Source organism: Myxocyprinus asiaticus, chromosome 2, assembly GCF_019703515.2.
Source record: "Myxocyprinus asiaticus isolate MX2 ecotype Aquarium Trade chromosome 2, UBuf_Myxa_2, whole genome shotgun sequence".
In the NCBI taxonomy this organism is placed as follows: Eukaryota; Metazoa; Chordata; class Actinopteri; order Cypriniformes; family Catostomidae; genus Myxocyprinus; species Myxocyprinus asiaticus.
Genome location: NC_059345.1, coordinates 40,534,890 through 40,557,691, shown reverse-complemented (window position 1 = coordinate 40,557,691; position 22,802 = coordinate 40,534,890). Strand labels below are relative to the sequence as shown.

At 38.7% G+C, this 22,802-nt stretch overlaps 1 protein-coding gene across 1 annotated transcript in view; it reads left to right on the top strand.

The window, feature by feature from the left end:
• The window catches only part of LOC127449786 (otogelin-like), a 72,237-nt gene that overhangs the window by 21,971 nt on the left and 27,464 nt on the right, over positions 1 to 22,802 (top strand). Inside the window, 10 exon segments of the mRNA XM_051713336.1 lie at positions 2,830 to 3,037; positions 6,012 to 6,136; positions 6,265 to 6,477; positions 6,673 to 6,838; positions 8,211 to 8,285; positions 8,488 to 8,531; positions 8,687 to 8,852; positions 19,240 to 19,347; positions 22,305 to 22,443; positions 22,585 to 22,719. Of these exon segments, the coding sequence (XP_051569296.1) occupies positions 2,830 to 3,037; positions 6,012 to 6,136; positions 6,265 to 6,477; positions 6,673 to 6,838; positions 8,211 to 8,285; positions 8,488 to 8,531; positions 8,687 to 8,852; positions 19,240 to 19,347; positions 22,305 to 22,443; positions 22,585 to 22,719 (1,379 nt within the window).

Genomic DNA, 22,802 nt, shown 5'->3' with positions numbered 1-22,802 from the left:
GGCTCGCAACCACTCATTCAGATTACCCTTCAGAGCCAAGCGGTTGTATTCAGTGAGCTGAATTAATCTGCCGATCCATTCACATTGAAAGCTGTTGGATTTACGGTGCATTACAGCGGTTTCTCCCCCTCGTGCACCAGTGGAGTGCAAAGAATGCCCCTGGGCACTTCAGCAGCTAAAAGAGTATATTCTTCTACTAAAAGAGTATATTTTCCCTTCTAAAAGTCATTACCTCTCCGCTTCCGATGGCCACGTTCGTTGTCTTACGTGCTTAGGCGCTGCCCACGCGGAGACAGCGTTCGTGGACGGGTCATGTCCTCACTGTGAGAACATGATCATGGCAACGTTGCGGTCGTGGCTTTTTTTTTTTGTCAGAGGGAAAGCCACCCCAGCGGGTCCCCGCCTCGGTCCTTCTACCTACGGGTATGAGGCCGTGTCGGTTAGCTCCGGGGGTGATTTGGGGATCCCAATGGGAGTCGCTCCGCTGGGTAACCCCCCACGGACCTCCCATTCCCAGCATGCTCGTTCGCCCTGGTTGAGTTTTGGGATGAGACCGCCGGCTTGTCTCAGGGCGAGTTCGCTGTCTCATTCGAGGCTCGTGAAAAGGATGAGCTGTCGATCGTAGCATCGTAGAGCAGGCTCGTACAGTCTGATGCTGAGGACTCAGTTGGGCTCCCACATTCGGGTGTGGTCGCCCAGTCGCAGGCCGAGGTGGAGCTGGCTGCGAGCGTCGGGCTGGAGTGGAAACCTCCACTCCCCCTTGAACCCTCATGACTTGACGATTGGTCCCTGGGCTCAGAGCACCGCTCACAGCCACGCCCTGCCTCGGTCCCTTTCTTCCCGGAGGTGCATGAGGAGCTTACGAGGTGGTGGTTGGCACCTTTCACTGCCCGGACCCAGTCTCTCAGCTCCTCCGCTCTCATTACCCTCGATGGTGGGGCTGCCAGGGGGTACTCGGTGATTCCCCAGGTGGATAAGTTGGTTGTGGTGTACCTGTGCCCACAAAACAACGCCGTTACCTGGTGGAACTGCCCAAGACTTCCGTCCAGTAGGTTTACGTCATCTCTGGCGGTACTAAGGCCTATGGTGCTGCTGGACAGGCAGCCTCCGCCCTGCACGCCATGGCTCTCCTACAAGTGCACCAAGCCAAAGTGCTAAAAGAACTGCATGAGGGTAGTTCTGACCTGGGATTGATGCAGGAGCTGCATTTGGTGACCGATCTCGCTCTCCAGGTGACAAAGGTCACAGCGCGGACTCTCGGGCAGGCGATGTCCACCCTCGTGGTCCAGGAACGCCACCTTTGGCTCAACCTGGTCAAGATGAGGGAGGCTGACAAGGTACGGTTCCTTGACACCCCCATCTACCAGGTTGGCCTATTCGGCGACACCGTCGAGGACTTTGCCCAGCAGTTCTTGGTGGTTAAGCAGCAGACGGAGGCTATTCAGCACATCCTGCCCCGGCGCGGATCAAGATCCCGCACCCCATCTGCTCATCGCCAAGGGTGTCCCCCTGCGTCACACCGACTCCGCCACAGCCCGCCCCAGGCGTGGAGCCACCCGCAGGAAGCAGATGCCCCCCATATCATGGCCCGCCACCAAGAACCCGAGGAAGGATTCGAAGCGCCCCTGAGACGGCCGACCCAGGGACGTGGAGACCCGCTGCATTGGAGGTGGTAAACAGACTACTCCATCCCCCGGTGGAGGGCCAGGAGGAGAATCTTTTGTTTCCTTTTCTTTTAAATTCGCCGTATGCCCAAAGCTCTGCGGTATCTGCGGAGCCCTCATTGTAAAGAAAAGAGCGGTTTCCTCATTCCCTGGGTCACACTTCTGGTCAGACACCGCACCTTTACAGCAGGCATGGCACTCCGGAGGTGGGCCCCCCGCCCCTGCGCGCCCTGCTGTGGCACAAACACACCCACGCCAGGGTGGTTTTGACGGACTACAAGGACAATTTCCCTCCTCCCCATCCCTGACCGGTCCTATGGTGGGTTTCTGGAGCCAGGTAAGTGCTTTGATGTCCCCAGACTCAGCACGGCCATGAGTTCGGAGCTCGAGCCTCCTCAACATGGCGCCTCAGGATCCGCCCCGCCGCGAGGCCCCACCCGCCGATACGTCCGACAGTCCCCTTGGTCCCCTTTGCCCAGTATTTGGAGGCATGGCCTGCGCTCTCCAACCCGTCGCAATGGCTGACCAGGACCTTCCGACTCGGCTATGCGATTCAATTTACCAGGCGTTCGCCCATGTTCAATGGCATCCGTTTCACATCAGTGAAGGGCGAGAACGCCGCTACCCTGCGTGCGGAGATCGCGACCCTTCTGCGGAAGAATGCGATAGAGCCTGTCCCTCCAGCCGAGATGAAGAAGGGGTTCTACAGCCCCTACTTTCGTATAGGGACTCCTAGTGTCACTACATCGACACAACATCGAGTGAGTGACAGATAGGGAATGTCCTGGTTACTTTCATAACCTCTGTTCCCTGATGGAGGGGATGAGACGTTGTGTCCCTCCTGCCACAACACTGAACTACCCGCTGAAATGACCGGGACCTTGTCTCGGCTCCTCAGCACAAAACCTGAATGAGTGGTTGCGAACCAGCTCCTTTTATACCTGTATGTCCGGGGGAGTGGCATGCAAATTCCACTCGTCAATTCCCATTGGCCTTTTCTCAAAGATCAGAGGTGTTTGGGCTCCCAAGGGCGACCCCTAGTGTCACTACATTGACACAAAATCTATCGGAGGTTACGATAGTACGATAGTAACTAGGACGTTTTTATTTATAGTCATTCATACAGTATGTGTGATATGGGATTGTTCTCTATCGCTGTGTGCAGATGTGTTTCAGATCCAGGAGCTGTCATCCATGTTTGTTCAGGTGAAGTCATCACAGGGTCTGCGGCTGCAGTATAACTGGAGAGAGTTCAGGCTGTACCTCCAGTTGGAGGAACACTGGAGAGATGAAACTGTGGGGCTTTGCGGAACCTTTAACGGCAACATTCAGGATGATTTCCTGTGCGTTTTCAAATGATCGCTTTGCTTTCTGCTTTCTTTTTTTCCTATTATCTCTCTTTGACATTTTTCTTTCTTTCTTTCTTACTCTCTCTTTTCTTTCTTTCTTTACTTTGTCATTCTTTCTTTACTTATTTCTTTCTTTCTTTACTACTTTATGTTTTTCTTTTTTCTTTACCTGTTTCTTTCTTTCTTTCTTTCATATCATCTTTACATCTTTCTTTCTTTCTTTCTTTCTTTCTTTCATATCTTCTTTACTTCATATCTTCTTTACTACTTTCTCTTTTCTTTCTTTCTTTTTACTTTACACTTTCTTTCTTATCTTCATTACTTCTTTCTTTCTTTACTTTAATTATTTTTTCTTTCTTTATTTACCTTTTTCTTTCTTTCTTTCATTCTTTCTTTCTTTCTCTCTTCACTACTTTCTTTACATTTTTGTTTTTTCTTTACCTGTTTCTTTCTTTCATATCATCTTTTCTTCTTTATTTAATATCTTCTTTCTTTCTTTCTTTACTTCTTTCTTTTTTCTCTCTTCACTACTTTCTTTATGTTTTTGTTTTTTCTTTACTTGTTTCTTTCTTCATTTCTTTCATTCTTATCTTCTTTACTTCTTTCTTTACTTTCTTTAATTTACCTTTTTTCTTTCTTATTTTCATTACTTCTTTCTTTCATTACTTCTTTCTTTTTCTTTCTATATTCATTTATTTCTTTCTTTATTTCTTTACTTCCTTTCTTTACTACTTTCTTTACTTTTTTGTTTTTTTCTTTACCTGTTTCTTTCTTTCATATCATCTTTACTTTGTTTCTTTCTTTCTTTCTTTAATATCTTCTTGTTATCTTCTTTCTTTTTCTCTCTTTTCTTTCTTTCTTTTTTACTTTCTTATCTTCATTACTTCTTTTTTTACTTTCTTTCGTATCTTCATTACTTCTTTCATTATTTTTCTTTTCTTTCTTCCTCTCTGTTTTACTTTCTTTTTCTTTCTTTGTTTACTTATTTGTTTGTTTACTTTACCTTTTTACTTCTGTCTTTCTTTCATTTCTTCTATACGTCTTTCTTTACTTTATTTTTTTCTTTCTTTACTTCTGTACCTTTTTCTTTCTGATCTTCATTACTACTTTCTTTCATTACTTATTTCTTTCTTTCTGTCTTTATTTATTAATTTATTTATTTCATTACTTTGTTTCTTTACTTCTTTCTTTCATTCTTTACTACTTTCTTTACATTTAGTTTTTTCTTTACCTGTTTCTTTCTTTCATATCATCTTTACTTATTTTTTCTTTCTTTCTTTATTTCATATCTTTACTTCTTTCTTTCATTACTTTTTCTTTCTTTCTTGCTCTTTTTTCTTTCTTTCTTTTCTTTCTTTCTTTCATGTATTCTTTACTTCTTATCTTCTTTCTTTCTTTCTTTACTTCTTTGTTTGTTTACTTTACCTTTTACTTCTGTCTTTCATTACTTCTTTCTTTCTTTTTTCTTATTTTCTTCCTTTGTTTCTTTTTCTGCTTGTTTCTTTCTTTTCTTTATTTACTTCTATTTTTTCATATCTTCTTTCTTTCTTTACATTATTTTTTCTTTCTTTACTTTTTTCTTTCTTATATTCATTAGTTTCTTTCATTTCATCTTTACTTCTTTATTTTATTTATTTCTTTACTCTTTTTTCTTTTTTCTTTCTTATCTTCTTTACTTTCTCTTTTCATTCTTTCTTTTTTACTTTATTTAATTTTTTCTTTCTTATCTTCATAATTTCATTTCTTTCTTTACTTTTTCTTTCTTATCTTCATTACTTTGTTCTTTCATTACTTCTTTATTTGTTTGTTTGTTTGTTTCTTACTTTATTTGTTCATTTATTTATTCCATATCTTCTTTACTTTTTTACTTTCTCTCTTTTCTTCTTTCTTTATTAATTATTTTTTTATCTTTACTTCTTATCTTTGATTACTTCTTTCTTTCTTTACTTCTTTGTTTGTTTACTTTACCTTTTTACTTATTTCATTCTTTACTTCTTTCTTTACCTTTTTACTTCTTTCATTCTTTCATTACTTATTTCATTTTTTCTTTATTTTTCTTATTTTCTTTCTTTCTTCTTTCTTTCTTTTTCTACTTGTTTCTTTTCTTTCTTTCTTTTGGTTTTCTTTCTTACCTTCTTTCTTTCTTTACTTTCTTTAATAATTCTTTTCTTTAATTTTTTCTTTCTTATCTTCATTACTTTATTTCTTTGTTTGTTTGTTTTTTTGTTTATTTATTTCATATCTTCTTAAATTCTAATCTTCTTTTCTTTCTTTACCTCTTTATTTACTCATTCTTTCATTTTTTTCTTTCTAATCTTCTTTACTTCTTTCTTTTCTTCTTTACTTTTTCTTATCTTCATTACTTCTTTCTTCTTCCTATCTTTCTTTCTTTCATATCTTTTTTACTTTTTTCTTTCTGTTTTTCTTTTTTCTCTTTTATTCTGTCCTTCTTTATTTAATCTGTCATTCTTTCTTTGCTTTTTCTTTCTTTCTTTCTTCTTTATTTCTTTACTAATTTCTTTAAATTTTTCTTTTCTGTACCTGTTTCTTTTTTCTTCTTTCTTTCTTTCTTTACTTTTTTCTTTCTTTCTTTCTTTCTTTACTCCTTTCTTTCTTATCTTTACTTCTTTCTTTCTTTCTTTCATATCTTCTTATCTTCTTTACCTCTTTCTTTCTTTACTTCTTTACCCTTTTACTTATTTCTTTCTTTACTTCTTTCCTTCTTTCTTTAGTTCTTTATTATTTATTTTTTATTTATTTCTTTCAAAAGTCTTTTATTGGAACATAAAATTGTTTACATATAATATTGCCTAAGCATTTATACACATAAACTCACAAACAGTGACAGGAAATGAAAATAAGTAATGGTAATAAAAATAACAAAAACAATATACAATAAGATTTAATGCATTTTCTCTGTCTCTCTCTGTCAATCTCTTTTAAATAATTCTATAATATGTGTATGAAATGTGTTGATTGTTTTACTCTGTTACTCTAGCGCACCCTCTGGCATGATCGAGAGCACACCATCCTTGTTTGGAAATGCATGGCGTGTGTCTTCAGCATGTGTGCCACGGCCCAGCTTACCCCAACTTGACCCTTGTGACACACACCAACAAGCAGGTGACACATTTACAGTACATACCTGAAAACATACCTACATACTCTACATGCCATCACGTCATTTCAAGCTCTTTTGTCATGTCTGTGTGGCATGATAGTAGCATGATGTTGATTGTGTGTTATTTCAGCTACCTATGCAGCGGAGAAGTGTGACATAATGATGCAGGAGGTGTTTTCTGCCTGTCATGAGTATGTGAGCCCAGTGGCATTCCAGCTACAATGTCGTGCGGACGTATGTAAGTGTGGAGCGCCGTGCCTTTGCTCCATCCTTGCTCACTACTCACGCACCTGCAGGAGACATGGTGTCATCATTGAATTTCGCTTACACCTGCCTGAGTGCGGTAAGTCTAACACATACTGTACATACATGGGCTTCAATACCCTCCTAATCAATACTGCATACACATTCACATACACACAAACATTATAACATTTAAAGAAACATGCTGTATCTCTTTGTGGTGAGTGTAATCTATACATACAACAGTATGAATAAGTAAATGTTACATGTTCATATATTTGTGCATTTTTTGCAGCCGTCACGTGTCCGCCTACTATGGAGTATGGAGTCTGCGTGTCTTCGTGTCAGCGTCGCTGCCCGTTTCTGTCTCTTCCACAGCCGTGTGGGGATGAGTGTGAAGAGGGGTGTGTTTGCCCAGAAGGAACATACCTCAACATCAATACATACACCTGTGTGCCACGGTACAGACACTTTCACTTATTCACTGATCCATTCCTAAACATCCATTTCAACTGAAATTTCTCTAGTGAATATACTGTATATTTTCCCTAGTTTTGTTCTTCTTTAAAATATTTTGTTACCTAGATATTGCTCTTGTGTAGAGCGTGTGTAGAGTAAAATGTGCTCGCAAGCCATTGTGGTATCTGATTTGTGAGCTGAATTTTTATTTTTTGAGTCAGTTCTTTTCATTGAATTTGTCGAAACAGTTCACAAATCCATCAAAAGGATTCATTAGCTAATCGGACTGAATAAAAATGATTTTTAAAATTTCATATCCAAAAATCACAAATTACTGAAAAAGCCATGGAAGTGTCATGGAAATTCATTAGTCAAAAAGGCTGGGAACCAAAACTGTTATTCGCCTAAATCATCTTCACCTCTGTACCTTTATTTACTCATCTTATGTATTTCAGATTATATTAACTTTATTTGGGGGAGACTAGTGTGAGAGTAGACTCCCCCAGTAGAGTCTTGTGCTCAGGACAGCCAAGTATGTTCACCCTTACATCACTCAAGGGTTAAATGCAAATTAACTCAAACTTGTGAAATTAACAAACATGTGAAATTTCTTAATCCAGTACCCTTTTAATTTTTTAAAAGATCAGATGTGTGACTGACCTAGATTTGGTTATTTTGTATATGTCAGAGTGAAGTTATTTTAAGTCGTCATTCAAGCAGGCTGTATGTTATGGACCTGACAACCTTTGGTGTTGTATAACGCTTTTAGCCTCCCCACCCTCACATGGGTTCACTTCCCTTAAATGTCCCGTGTCCCACTGCCACTTACTCAACATGTACTAGAGTTACAGCACTCACTGGCAGAGGTTGAGAGAAAGTCAGGGATGTGATAGAGAAGGACTTCACCTCCTAACCTAGCTACTCTTAAACAGAACAGAGATATTGTATAGTCTCATAACTCTGGCAAGCTGAATTCTCACTATATGCTCATCTTTGATTTAGGGTGTGGTCCAGTGGTAAGAGGTGGCAAATGCAAAACAAGACTCTTAGTGATGGAAAAAAGCAATATGTTGAGTGCTAAAGATTTGGTTTCATTTATAGTTAGACTGTTACCACTAGGCATTGTGCTTTGGGAAATACATTAATATTTGTAACATAGAGCCTTGTCTAGAATTTCAGCTACATTAAAAACAACAATTCTTTCATTATTTACTGACCTTCGTGCCATTTCAAACCAGTATGATTTTCTTTCTTCTTTGGAACAAAAAAGGGGAAGTTTCAAAAATGAATAAATGATGACAGAATTTTCTACCTTTACATTCATAGATGACATACACGGGTTCTGTGTCTAATGTTTGATATGTTGTGGTACAGGAGTGAGTGTCCATGCAGTTTTCTTGGTGCTGATTACTCTCCTGGAGAAGTGATCATGACATCATCAGGTGTACAGTAAGATCGTCTCATTCACTCATATTAAACAGTCACCATGTTGTCAAACTCTGCATTATATCCCATTCCCAGTAAAAACTACTGTTTCATAAGGACAAAATTATCTACTTTTATATATCAATAAACTGACTGATCTCTGCAGCCCAGCAGAATACACTCATAGCCTCACATCAGTTAAAATCTGTTTTTATTTCTTCATCAGAATTTGCCAAGATGGAAAACTTGTTTCCCAGAGCTCAATTATTGGTGAGTGTTGTGTTTCAGCATCCTGTGATGCTGCAGTTGATTATCCTTGTAATGTACTCTGAACTCTAGTTTCCTGTGAATGTCTGCAGTGTGTGTTTGTTGGAGTTTGCATATTTACAATGTTAGAGTTAAGTGGATGTTCTCTCCTCTCTCAGATACGCTGTGTCCACCTGGGCAGTTTTATGAGGATTGTGGGAACAGACTGGATTTACTCTCTGCCAGTAAAGGTTTAGCTTGTGAAAAGACCTGTGAGTCATATTTACTTAATCTCACCTGCTCAGCCCATGAGCCGTGTGTGCCTGGCTGCGTCTGTCCTGCAGGGTGAGTGCAGTCTTACTTTCCTTTACTGTCCTCACTGTTAGAGTCTATTATAACTTACAAATTAAGTACTGTGGCATGTACCATGGTACAGTGATGGCATCAGATAGTAATACCATTGTACTTTGACATATCATGGTAGTGAATGGTTACAATTTGTCTTTACATGGTAATTTTCATAGTACTTCAAAGAATATCATGGTTTTACCATGGTACAAACCCCCAAAAAACATGGGAATACCATAGTACATGCCCAAAAACCCATGGGTTTACCATAGTACCATGTCCAAAAATAAGATAGTACCATGGTACAGTACTTTTTTGTAAGTAATGTCTACTAACCTGCTGGACTTATGCTGCCTTTACGTGCTATTGGAATTATCGTGAATATGAGTTTCCCACTCGGAAGTTGCACATGAACGACCCCTCATGTCGTAATTAAGACTGGGAAACTCTGAGATAATTTTTATACCCTAGTTTCCCAGTTGAGAGGAGATGTAAACTTTCAACATGGCGGAGTAGAGTACGGTTTCTGTAGTGAATGACTGGTTTTATTCAGTTTTTAAATACAGCTAATTGTTAGCGCCTGACGTTTCTATCATATTTATTTATGTAAATCAGCAACCATTTGATGCATGTTGTACATTTTACACTGTGAAAATAGATTGTATTTGACTAAATTCCATTATCGTCAATAAGCTAATGGAGTAAAAAGTATTATGGTGTGACTGGTCAAAATAAATGTTCCTCAAAAAATATGTATGAATGAACCTGGCGTCGTTCATGTTTTCTGTTCTTTCCGTCAACAAAGCACTTGAACGTGACATACTCGTAATTACCACTTCAGAAGAGGAAGTAGGATAATTCCGATAGCACATGAAGGAGCATTAGATCTTTACTGACTTCTAATGTGATTGCTTGTGGTGTCTCACCACCTTATCTTATTTTAGCCTGTTTAAACACTTCAGCAAAAACGTAGGGTTCTTAAAGAACTCCTTTGAAGAACTACTTGTAAGATCTATGTTGGTAGTGTATTATTTTTATATCTTTATAGGGTAGATTTTCTGTTTATGTGTGCTGTAGAGAATTATGTAGGTGAGTGGTAGTACAGTGTGTGGGTGTGGGCGGGTTTGGGTGGTTTACGAGGACATTTTTTAGGTTACAAACTGGCAATTACAAGGGTATTATGCTATAAATGTGGTTTATGAGGACATAATTCAATAATTGTCCCCATAATTCAAATTGCTTAAAAAAACATACTAAACGATGTTTCTTTGAAAATGTAAAAATGCAGAAAGTTTTTTGTGAGGGTTAGGTTTAGGGGTAGGGTTAGGGTTAGGGGACAGAATCTATAGTTCATACAGTATAAAAATCATTATGTCTATGGAGAGTCCTTGTAAGGATAGCCGCACCAACATGTGTGTGTGTGTGTGTGTGTGTGTGTGTGTGTGTGTGTGTGTGTGTGTGTGTGCGCGCGTGCAGGCGTGCGTGCGTGTACGTGCAATGGGGCAGTGATCCATGGCTAAGCTTAGTGGGTGGAATTGCCTGAGTAGCGTCAGAAATGACACATTTCCATTACACATGCATACACTGGGTTTTTACTAGCTAATCTGGGTCAAATATTGTTTTCAGACAAATTCCATTAAAATGTTTATTACTCAACACTAGATCCAAATCAGTTATCACTACCGAGTCCTTTTATTGGCAGGTGCAGTCATTTTACATAGGCAGCAACCACCAGTTGCACTTTCACGGACAAATGGCATTGTGCTCTACATGTTGAGGTCTCACTCAGACAGTGTCTTTTGAATCAAGTGATGATGTCGATACAGATCAGTTGAAGGGTCTTGGGCTGACTCAGTGAGAACCTTTGCCACTGTCTGCAGCAGGTGAAAAGAGTTCTTTGTCATTCAGTTCCACTTTTCCCTCTTTTCTCCCCCTCACGTCACGTTCCCACTAAGGGGCCTAGAAGAGCACAACTCTTGCTCTATAGATGGTTTTTTGTCATCTGATACATTTAATGCCAGTGTCTACACAAGCAAACTGAGGTTAAGTGCCATATCACAAGCTTAACTTCCTAAAGCCATCCTCAGCCATAACAGCACGATAAGACCTGCTCTCATTTACCTAGTCCAACAGTTTAAAACACCACCACCAGCTATGTGAATTTATCATGTTCTGTCTTTCACTTTAATTGTGAAAGACTTTTGACTATAATATCCTGAAGACCTTAAGCAGCTTAATTCATTATGACTTTTTCAGAATATATAAAAGCTAAAGCACTTTAAGTTGTTGTAGATAAAAGTGCCAGGTCTATTATTAATCTATTAGACACATTTATATAATCTAAATAAATTAATATGGCTAACTTGTTGATTTTGGCTGCTTATTTATTATTTATTTTTTTAATGTATTTTTTTATATTGAAAGGCTTGATTTTGAGCTTGGGATGAGTAGAGCACTTGTAAATGCTCAGTGAATGCTTAGAACTCCAGAGATGCTGAATTACAATGGCAATCTAAAACTCTCAATACAAAGGGAAAAACTCTCATGAACATTCATTGCTTACGTAGTGAAAGGGCTGTGAAGCAACAGATGTATCTAAAGAGCAACTGGAGTCTCTACTGCACACAGAGGGGATGTGATATTTTAGATGGTTGTGTGAATGTGTGTGTTTGTGTGTGTGTGATTGTGATTCACCTGCTTCTGACCAATTAAAATTTTTAATAGAAAACCATTACACGAGAGCCTTATGGAAAATAAATATCTTGGCTGAGATTCTGTCATGAATGTTCAATAAATTCATGCAACTTGATAGTTTGGCATCTGGATCTGGTGTAAATATGGCACAAAGGGCCCTTATGCCACAATGAGAAATAGAGATTATTGATAAGTCTGGAAATTATTAAATGTTCCATATGTGTAGGGGACTGCCTTGGACTGTGCACTTCTCGAAGGTCTAAAATCATAACAGTGGATGTTATTTTTGGCATGTGAATTATCAAACGGAATTAGAGAGGTCTGCAACAGCTGAAAACCTGTTTTCATTGATAATTATCATTACCATTACCATTTTATTTAATTTTTTTACCGTATTACAGGAAAAAATATGCTGTTGTACAATGATTTCTTTAATTAAAATCAGTAAAATCGAAAGGCAGTTCCAAGAGAGGACTACTATGATGTATAAATACTTTACAATTTAAATAATTTATATATTTTTTTACATGGCTGTAATGAGAATATCATAATGACCATCTTTTTCGCATTACGATAATGAGAATTGGGGTAAAATGTGCATAACTGTCATGAAAATGATGTCAAAATGTAAAAAAAAAAAAAATCTTAATGGCCCTTAAAATAGGCTTCATTTATATAAAATATAATTTCTTATTACTTTGATTTTAAAGTAAAATAGGAACAGGGGCCTCATGTTTAAAACTCTGCTTAGATTTCTTCCTAAAAGTGTGCATAAGCACAAAAGTCATGTTTTTTTTTTTTTTTTGAGAAGTTAAATATTTAGTACTGGAAACAAAACGAAAATTATTAAAATTCTTTGTGCAACATTGTCTGAGGATTAATTTTCTGTTTGCTGTCAAACTACTATGTCTGAAAGCAGCTAGTGTATTTAACCCTCGGATGGGCCCACAGAGAAAAAAATATTATCAAAATATTAATAAGTACAGTCTTGACCAACACAAAATAGGTATCATTAGCTTAGTAAGCTTAGAAGCTGTACTTTACAGTGCATTTAGGCACTATGACTAAAACTGAACAAGTGCTTTGAAATTTGCAGACAAATCAGAAGTGTTCCATTTTGATAATTTATTAATACATTTGCACTGTACATATTATTGTCAATCAAATAGCTAGAATACAACCAGCCTATTTGTTTTATTCACAGCCATATAACTGGCATATAACTTCACGAAAAATAAACAGAACATAAAATATCACATAACAATAGTTAGAGAAGGGGATTCCCATTAAAACGAGCCCACACACAACTTAATCGGATGCATAGATCATTAGATAATCCACACGAAGCATAATGTGCAGACAGCACATAATGTGCTATCTAGCTAAAAGCACGTTAGCTTTCCTGGATCAGATAACTTCATAGGAAATTATGCAGTATGTTGTCCAGTGTCATGGAACTCTAAACCAATCATATTAGGATTCTGATCACTGCAACCAGAGGTAGAAGCCATCCAAATATGGGCAGAGAGGATTGTTCACTCTAATTACATATGGCCACCTGGAGATAGCACCAAGAATGTGACAGAGACTGAATGATGGTTCAAATGACACAGAATGGAACTGAATGAGATCTCGTTTTATGCTTTGGAGAGAGAGCAGACTTTTAGTCATTGTTGTGTTTGCATGTGTAATTAGTTCTTATGTACAATTATTATGTTTTATCTGCTTGGAGAGGCTTTTTGAAAATTTGGAAACGTTTTTGGACACTAGGATAACTTATTTTTGCAATGTTTTAACTTTTGATTGCTTTGTCATATCAACACAAAATTTTACAGGTGACATAATTGTGAACAAAACAAAAGCAGTTTTTCTGAGCTACCTTATTTACACCCTAAGATATATAATGTCAAAACAAAACAAAAAACCAAAGAAAGTTTTGACTCACATTTTTTTTTCCTGATTTTTCAGCAGTTTCTTAGGCTGCGAGTCTCATAACTTCTATCAATCTTATATCAAAATAAAAAAAATTACGTTTTCTTTAAAATGATACCAAACAATCGACCCTCTTTGGGTTTTTTGTAGAGTTATAAGCCTTTAATTTTGGGCATGACACTGAAACAGGAAATCTTTAAAAACATCTTCAGAACTTAAAGGGATAATTCTTTGGAGATTTGCCTCTGGTAAACATTGTCTCATCTAGACCTTTTTCCAGGGCTTTCCAGCAGTAAGTGCATTATCAAGCACATACTCTTCCACACACAGACTTATACGCACATTCACAGACAAGCACACCTTGTCTGATTCATAGAGCAGTGTTACGATGTCTACGGATCAATACTATCTCTCACATTTAGGCATTTTTTGTTTGTGTGTGTGTTGAATGAGTGTGTTTGATATGTGAGCTAGGCCTCACATGCAGCCTGAATTCCTCAGTGCACCTGTTCACCTGTTGCCTTGACAATATGACACATCAGAGGTTCCTCGACTTTTCTACTAAGGCTCTCACATTAGTTTTGTTCAAAACAATTTTTTTTTTTCAAAATTCATTTTTTAAATAATACAGAGAAGTATACAGAGATAAATAATACAGATCACTGTTGATGTATATAATAGTTTTGGAACAAACGTTCTGATTAGTTTCCGGCCATTGAGTGGAACCTCTCTAAACTTAAAAATTTGTCGATGTTTCCGTCTAGGTTGACTCCTGTGTCTCTCTCACTTTCTCTCTGTCCATTAAGCTAAGAGTGACAATGATACCCCTGTCTCTCGTGGGACCGTCAGGTATAGGAGTGTTTTTGTGAGTAGGGGAATTCCTGCACTAATGAGAGAGAGTAATTGCCCCCTCCTCCCACCCCAAGCATAGTGGTTAATGGTAGCAATGCTCATTTACGCAGTAAACAGGTGCACAGCTGGATCAAATAACTGATAAGCTGCTTAAAGACATTCCTGGAGTTCATACTCCAAAATGAGCACATTTTCATTTGATCGAAAGAAAAGGCATCTTTATGATTCTTTGCTCTTGCAAAGTATTATGTAGTCTGAACAGGATAAAAACTAATTGAAATATTTAAACGCATAATCAGAACCATCTTCATACTGTAGGTTGTTTGAAATTTGATTAAAATCGGATTTTTGTTAATATGTCTCAGTGTGAACGGTCAGATCAGATTTCATGTTCAGGTTTTTTCAATATTTATTTGTGTGACGGGTTGTTACGCCAGGTGTTGCAACAAGATGACCAATAAAACATGGGTTACAAGACCAGGGATGCAGATTAAAAGAGCACTTGTTCAGATTTGGACACTGCCCTCATGAAAATGTATAATCAGTGACGAAAACACCCATTTAAAGTCTGACGGATGGTGAAGCTACGCAAGTTTGCATTGTTACTATGACAATACTCTGTATGGATGTGCTAGCAAAAAAGACTGCAGTCTGGACATAAAAATCAGATCTGGCCATTTCCCTTCAGTGTGAGCAAAGCCTAAGTTTTGAAATACAATTGTTTTCTCTCTCATGTTTATAAGTATCAAGTTTAGGTTTTGGGTTCAGGTCAGGAGTAAATGCAGATAACCTCTACTTCCTCTCAGGTGTTGTGCAGCTTTTGACTGCATCTGAGATTAGAGATATCAAAGTGCTACTGCTAATACATCTCACTGGTGTCTCAGCATAACTTTGCAGTGTGTTTACCTCCACTGAAATGTAACGGCCTCTCACTGAAGCCTGCAGATCGTCATGGTGCTTTTGTGTTTACGAGAAATTGTGCTTTCTTTTCTATCCATGCACTTCCGTTATACACCAGCCTTTGAACTTCCAGATAGACCTTTTTAGTTGGTAATACTTTAGAACAACATTGTATTGTTAGCATTATTTAATGCAATAGTTGAACAATGAACAATGAACAATACTTTTACAGCATACCCTATGGATTTTGGTTCTGGTGCTGGTTCAAACATTGACATTTTTTACATTAAAAGTTGTATATGTTAACATTAATTAATGCAACATGAGGTTACATAGACAAACTATGAACATTAGCATTTTAATACATTTGCGTTAACCAAGATTAATAAATGCTATAAAAAATGCATTGACTAATGTTAACGAATACAACCTTATTATAAAGTGTTACCCTTTAGTTTTTGTTTTCACTTCATAGAAAGATTGTGTGGCCTCTTTTTTCTGATTGACTAAATTCCTTTCCATAAGTTGGCTGACTTTGAAGAGGTAAGGTTTAGAGGAGCACAGATTTTATAATACTGGATGAAGCATACTTACAAGTTGAAAAAATTATATTGAAGATGTCAGAGTCAGACCAGCATTCAGTCATCATAATTCCGTATTCAATCTTGGAGCAAACAAATATCTAGGATGTAGAACGTGTTGTTTTTTGTATGAAAATGTGTCTGTAGAGTTTAGCTGTCCATCTCTTTTGTGTCTTGGCAATTTACATGAATAAAATTGTGCCTATAAAGAAGGTCTGTTAAGCTAGTGTGTCTGTAGGGTTTGTGTGTATAGGAAAGTGTCAGCTTGATTGATTTGTGTGAGAATTCTAGGTTTGGGTAATATGTATGTAGGTAGAGCTAGTATGTCTGAAACCGAGCACATATAGGCCCTCATATCAGTCTGTAAATGAGCCTTAGCCTGAGACATTAAAGTATCAGTGTAACACTAAATGTATCACCCTTAACCCTTAACCAGACACACTGCATTAATTCACCTATTGTGCTATAGTTGAACAGGTTAAAAGGATTTGTACAGGTTAAAAGGAATTGCATAGGTTAAGAGAATTGCATAGGTTAAGAGTTAGTTAGTGTAGACTCTTCACTTTTGGCAAACCTATAGTGTGATGAATTCTTGTTAATGACAGCTGACTAAAGTCATTTTTCTCAATCCAATGTAAGTAATTCCAAATAACTAATTTCACATTGGCTTTTTCAAAATTAGTTATTGGAAAAAAATGATCTGAATTTTGAAAACAATAGCCCCTTTATAGTATGACTGTAATTTCAACCCTCTTTGGTTTTTGCTTTGCGTTATTAATTTCACGGTTTTATTGTCTGGAGTCTCTGTTTTGTGCAGATAGAAAGCACAGCATCACCAGTTCATGAAGATAATTTTTGAGCTATGAACTGTGTGGTTGTTTAGTTATGGACCCATCTCTCTCTGTCTTAATTAATGCATGCAGAACAGGAGTAGGTGATTATGGATTCTTTGATGGCAGAAAGTGATCCAGCGTGCTGGCTGTGGGATAAAGAGAACTGTTAACGCCTGTCTATCTGGGGTGTAACTTTACTCACTTCTACCGGACAGTGTGCTGGGAACTCTCTCAGAGAGCCCTCAGGCCAATGGAAATGATTCACAGCAATATTACAAGATCTTTATCAGCGAGTGAGGCAGAGAGATAGAAAGATGGAAATAAAGGAGGTGGAGCTAACTGAAAAGAAGCTCTGTGGATCTGTGAGAATGAGAATTGACTGCTTTTCTCATGTGACCACTGAGAGTTTTCTTTCTTCCCTCCACACATCCAAATATTCTTCTTTATTAATCTCAGGCAGAATCTTTCCATATTAAAGTCTTTTATATATACACCAATCAGCCACAACATTAAAACCACCTGCCTAATATTGTGTAGGTCCCCCTCGTGCTGCCAAAACAGCGCCAACCCGCATCTCAGAATACAATTCTGAGATGATATTCTTCTCACCACAATTATACAGAGTGGTTATCTGAGTTACCATAGACTTTGTCAGTTCAAACCAGTCTAGCCATTCTCTGTTGACCTCTCTCATCAACAAAGCATTTCCATCTGCAGAACTGCCGCTCACTGAATGTTTTTTGTTTTTAGCACCATTCTGAGTAAATTTGAAATCCCAGGAGATCAACAGTTACAGAAATACTCAAACCAGCCCATCTGGCACCAACAATCATGCCATGGTCTAAATCACTGAGATAACATTTTTCCCCATTCTGATGGTTGATGTGAACATTAACTGAAGCTCCTGACCCATATCTGCATGATTTTATGCACTGCACTGCTGCCACACGATTGGCTGAATAGATAATCGCATGAATGATTGTTGGTGCCAGATGGGCTGGTTTGAGTATTTCTGTAACTGCTGATCTCCTGAGATTTTCACACACAACAGTCTCTAGAATTTACTCCAAATGGTGCCAAAAACAAAAAACATTCTGTGAGCGGCAGTTCTGTGGATGAAAACGCCTTGTTGATGTGAAAGGTCAACAGAGAATGGCCAGACTGGTTCGAACTGACAAAGTCTACGGTAACTCAGATAACCACTCTGTACAATTGTAGTGAGAAGAATATCATCACAGAATGTTATTCTGAGATGCGGTTTGGCGCTGTTTTGCCGGCACGAGGGGGACCAACACAATATTAGGTGGGTGGTTTTAATGTTGTGGCCGATCGGTGTATGTCTATAAACCCCCCAACCAAATATATATGTCCAATCCCCATTTCAAAACATAACATGCAGTAACATCCCTTTTCTATATATAAAATATTGTTCTTAGAGCAAAAAGCAACAAAAAAGCACCATCACCATCGTAAGGCATGAAGGCCTCTGCATACTTCCTTCGAAATCGAAAAAAGGAACTGTTGTGACGTAATTTAGAACAAAATCTTCGTTCGTAACACCTCACCTGGGCAAACTTTTAGGAAAACTTCTTACTGGCTGCCAAACACCTTCTTACTGCCATTGGTGTATGTCATCAGTAGGTGTGACCTGGAGATCCACCTACTTTGAGGCCGACTGAGTGACTGAATGGCTCATTTCCATTCAGTCAGTTAAGATGAGTCAACATGAACACACCGGCGTGCAGAGTTATTAGCGAGCTGGTGCAAATTTACCTACTGTACATCTGTACGATTGTTCACATAGAGACATTTTCCAAGACCATGTCATGTGATTGTTTAATTAGTCTACAAAAGGAATAAAATCTACTCAAATACTCTCAAGTGCCCATTCGCTCATGTGCCATCTGCAGCTGAAAGCCATTCACACATCTGCCCAAAGTATGATATGTCTCTCTTATCATCATCCTTTTATAAACCTATTTTTGCGGTATTATTAGTGTCATCATAATTTACAATAACAGAGTGTAATAAACGCATAGTTATGCCTGTGTATAGCGTATTAACGCATTAGCGTTATGAATTCAGAATGTAAATGACAATTTACACACATTTTACTGCTTATATTACTTTAACTCATCATCGAGTGGTTAAAACAGCATCTTTTACTGACCTCATGTGAATTCTACTCATAGAATGAGGCATGAAGTCATAGATAACACATTTCAGTGTCACATTAGCTGATGTTTTGCATGTAGTCTTGAGCGTCCTTATATTTAAGTATTCCACTAAACGCCTCCCCCAGCATTGAATGTTCACAAACAGTATGTCGTTGTTCAGATTTTTCTAACTTCTTTTTACACCTGAACAAAGAAGGAAGAAGAACTTCTCTGTAAGGGTGCTGGGGCTTTGGATGACTGTGCTACCCAATGGAATTGCATTCAAAAAACAACTTATCATTAGGCCCCTGCTCTAGACTCATGTGTACTCTCTCATACACAAACCTATACACACACACACACATACACACACACATCCTATTTGCTGTTTCTGTATGTTCACAGTTGTATCTGTTTGTCTGTGTGTGTTCTTCAGGCTTTTAAAGCATGGTGACGAGTGTTTCGAGCCACGTGCATGCCCATGTTTGTGGAAAGGGAAGGAATATTACCCAGGAGACAGAGTGTCCTCCCCCTGCCATCAGTGGTGAGTTTATATCCATTCACATTCTCTGCATTTCGCTCACTTATATATGTTTTTCAGCAGCCTGTAGGCTGCTAACGGTACCAGTTGCATTTCTACTCAAGCACGGTTCAGTTTGGTATGAATACAAACCCCCTTACAAAAAATCTAAACTCCGATAACCCTTTGGCAACAATGGACATTTTGCCGCAAGTTTTCTATGAACTCTTGACTTACGTAAGGGCCATTCCCAGCCTGAAATTCTCAGTATAGTTAGCTAACTTTACTCAGGGCAGAGAACCATGCTTGTGGAATGTCTTTAGTGACGTGTCGACTCACGATTGGTCACTTTATTTTAGCATCAGAATCAGAATCAGAATAAGCTTTATTGCCAAGTATGCTTACACATACAAGGAATTTGTCTTGGTGACAGGAGCTTCCAGTACACAACAATACAAAACAGCAACAAGACTTGTTTTTAAATAATTAAAAATTATTTAAAAATAAATTAATTAATTAAATAAATAAATATTGAAAAGAAAATAAAGTATATATAGAATACACAAAAGACTATATATATATATATATATATATATATATATATATATATATATATATATATATATATCACTATATTGCCAAAAGTATTCGCTCATCTGCCTTTAGACGCATATGAACTTAAGTGACATCCCATTCTTAATCCATAGTGTTTAATATGACGTCGGCCCACCCTTTGCAGCTATAACAGCTTCAACTCTTCTGGGAAGGCTTTCCACAAGGTTTAGGAGTGTGTTTATGGGAATTTTTGACCATTCTTCCAGAAGCGCATTTGTGAGGTCAGACACTGATGTTGGACGAGAAGGCCTGGCTCGCAGTCTTCGCTCTAATTCATCCCAAAGGTGCTCTATCGGGTTGAGGTCAGGACTCTGTGCAGGCCAGTCAAGTTCTTCCACACCAAACTCGCTCATCCATGTCTTTATGGACCTTGCTTTGTGCACTGGTGCGCAGTCATGTTGGAACAGGAAGGGGCCATCCCCAAACTGTTCCCACAAAGTTGGGAGCATGGAATTGTCCAAAATCTCTTGGTATCCTGAAGCATTCAGAGATCCTTTCACTGGAACTAAGGGGCCAAGCCCAGCTCCTGAAAAACAACCCCACACCATAATCCACCATCCACCAAACTTCACAGTTGGCACAATGCAGTCAGACAAGTACCGTTCTCCTGGCAACCGCCAAACCCAGACCGTCCATCAGATTGCCAGATGGAGAAGCGTGATTCGTCACTCCAGAGAACGCGTCTCCACTGCTCTAGAGTCCAGTGGCGGCGTGCTTTACACCACAGCATCCGACGCTTTGCATTGCACTTGGTGATGTATGGCTTGGATGCAGCTGCTCGGCCATGGAAACCCATTCCATGAAGCTCTCTACGCACTGTTCTTGAGCTAATCTGAAGGCCACATGAACTTTGGAGGTCTGGAGCGATTGACTCTGCAGAAAGTTGGCGACCTCTGCGCACTATGCGCCTCAGCATCCGCTGACCCCGCTCTGTCATTTTACGTGGCCTACCACTTCGTGGCTGAGTTGCTGTCATTCCCAATCGCTTCCACTTTGTTATAATACCACTGACAGTTGACTGTGGAATATTTAGTAGCGAGGAAATTTCACGACTGGACTTGTTGCACAGGTGGCATCCTATCACAGTACCACGCTGGAATTCACTGAGCTCCTGAGAGCGGCCCATTCTTTCACAAATGTTTGTAGAAGCAGTCTGCATGCCTAGGTGCTTCATTTTATACACCTGTGGCCATGGAAGTGATTGGAACACCTGAATTCAATTATTTGGATGGGTGAGCGAATACTTTTGGCAATATAGTGTATATATATATATATATATACACACACATACATACATACATACACATACATATAAAGTTGTGCTCAAAAATTTTCATACCCTGGCAGAAATTGTGGAATTTTGGCATTGATTTTGAAAATATGACTGATCATGCAAAAAACCCACATATAGCAACTTATCACATAGTTGTCTGGCTCCTTTTTAAATCATAATGATAACAGAAATCACCCAAATGGCCCTTATCAAAAGTTTACATACCCTTGAATGTTTGGCCTTGTTACAGACACACAAGGTGACACACACAGGTTTAAATGGCAATTAAAGGTTAATTTCCCACACCTGTGGCTTTTTAAATTGCAATTAGTGTCTGTGTATAAATAGTCAATGAGTTTGTTAGCTCTCACGTGGATGCACTGAGCAGGCTAGATACTGAGCCATGGGGAGCAGAAAAGAACTGTCAAAAGACCTGCATAACAAGGTAATGGAACTTTATAAAGATGTAAAAGGATATAAAAAGATATCCAAAGCCTTGAAAATGCCAGTCAGTACTGTTCAATCACTTATTAAGAAGTGGAAAATTCGGGGATCTCTTGATACCAAACCAAGGTCAGGTAGACCAAGAAAGATTTCAGCCACAACTGCCAGAAGAATTGTTCGGGATACAAAGAAAAACCCACAGGTAACCTCAGGAGAAATACAGGCTGCTCTGGAAAAAGACGGTGTGGTTGTTTCAAGGAGCACAATATGACGATACTTGAACAAAAATTAGCTGCATGGTCAAGTTGCCTTGTTGACCCCTTACCAAACATAGCACTTATGGTTGTGACCATAAAGCTCTATTTTGGTCTCGTCACTCCAAATTACAGTGTGCCAGAAGCTGTGAGGCGTGTCAAAGTGTTATCGGGCATATTGTTACCAGGCATGTACATACATACACATATACATACATATACACATACGTAGTGCAAATCTAAATACAAATCAGTTATATACAGTGCAAGGGAATGTAATGGCAGAAGAGGTAGGATGTGTTGGATAATATAAAAAGACTAAGCTGTGTATTGCACATTAATCATTGCTCAATGGGGCAGTTTTATCTGTATCTGAATGAGAATGTGTTTTGCAGTGTGTGTCAGCATGGCACGTTCCAGTGTGAGTTCCATCCATGTCCATCGATGTGCACATCTTATGGAGATCGACACTACCGAACGTTTGACGGTTTCCTGTTTGATTACATTGGTGCCTGCAAGGTGTATTTGGTAAAGGTGAGCTTTTAGCAACAGACTGAAATATACACATCATTCATAGCCCTATAAAGGCACTGACCCCTTTTTCCATGTGTGTGCAAATGTATTGTTGTTTGACTGAAATGTGTGCTCCTATGTGTATGTATGTGTATGTGCTAGAGTTCGGTAGATGTAATGCTGACAGTCACAGCAGAAAATGTTGACTGCTTTGAAAGTGGCGTGATCTGTAGGAAGTCTCTCCTCATCTCTATCGGCCGCTCCTTCATTGTGTTTGATGATGACACCGGCAAACCTGTAAGTGTGCTCCTCTGTCTCATTCACTCTTGCCATAACTTAACATACATTTTTGCTTCTGCCAAAATACTTTTATAAAACTA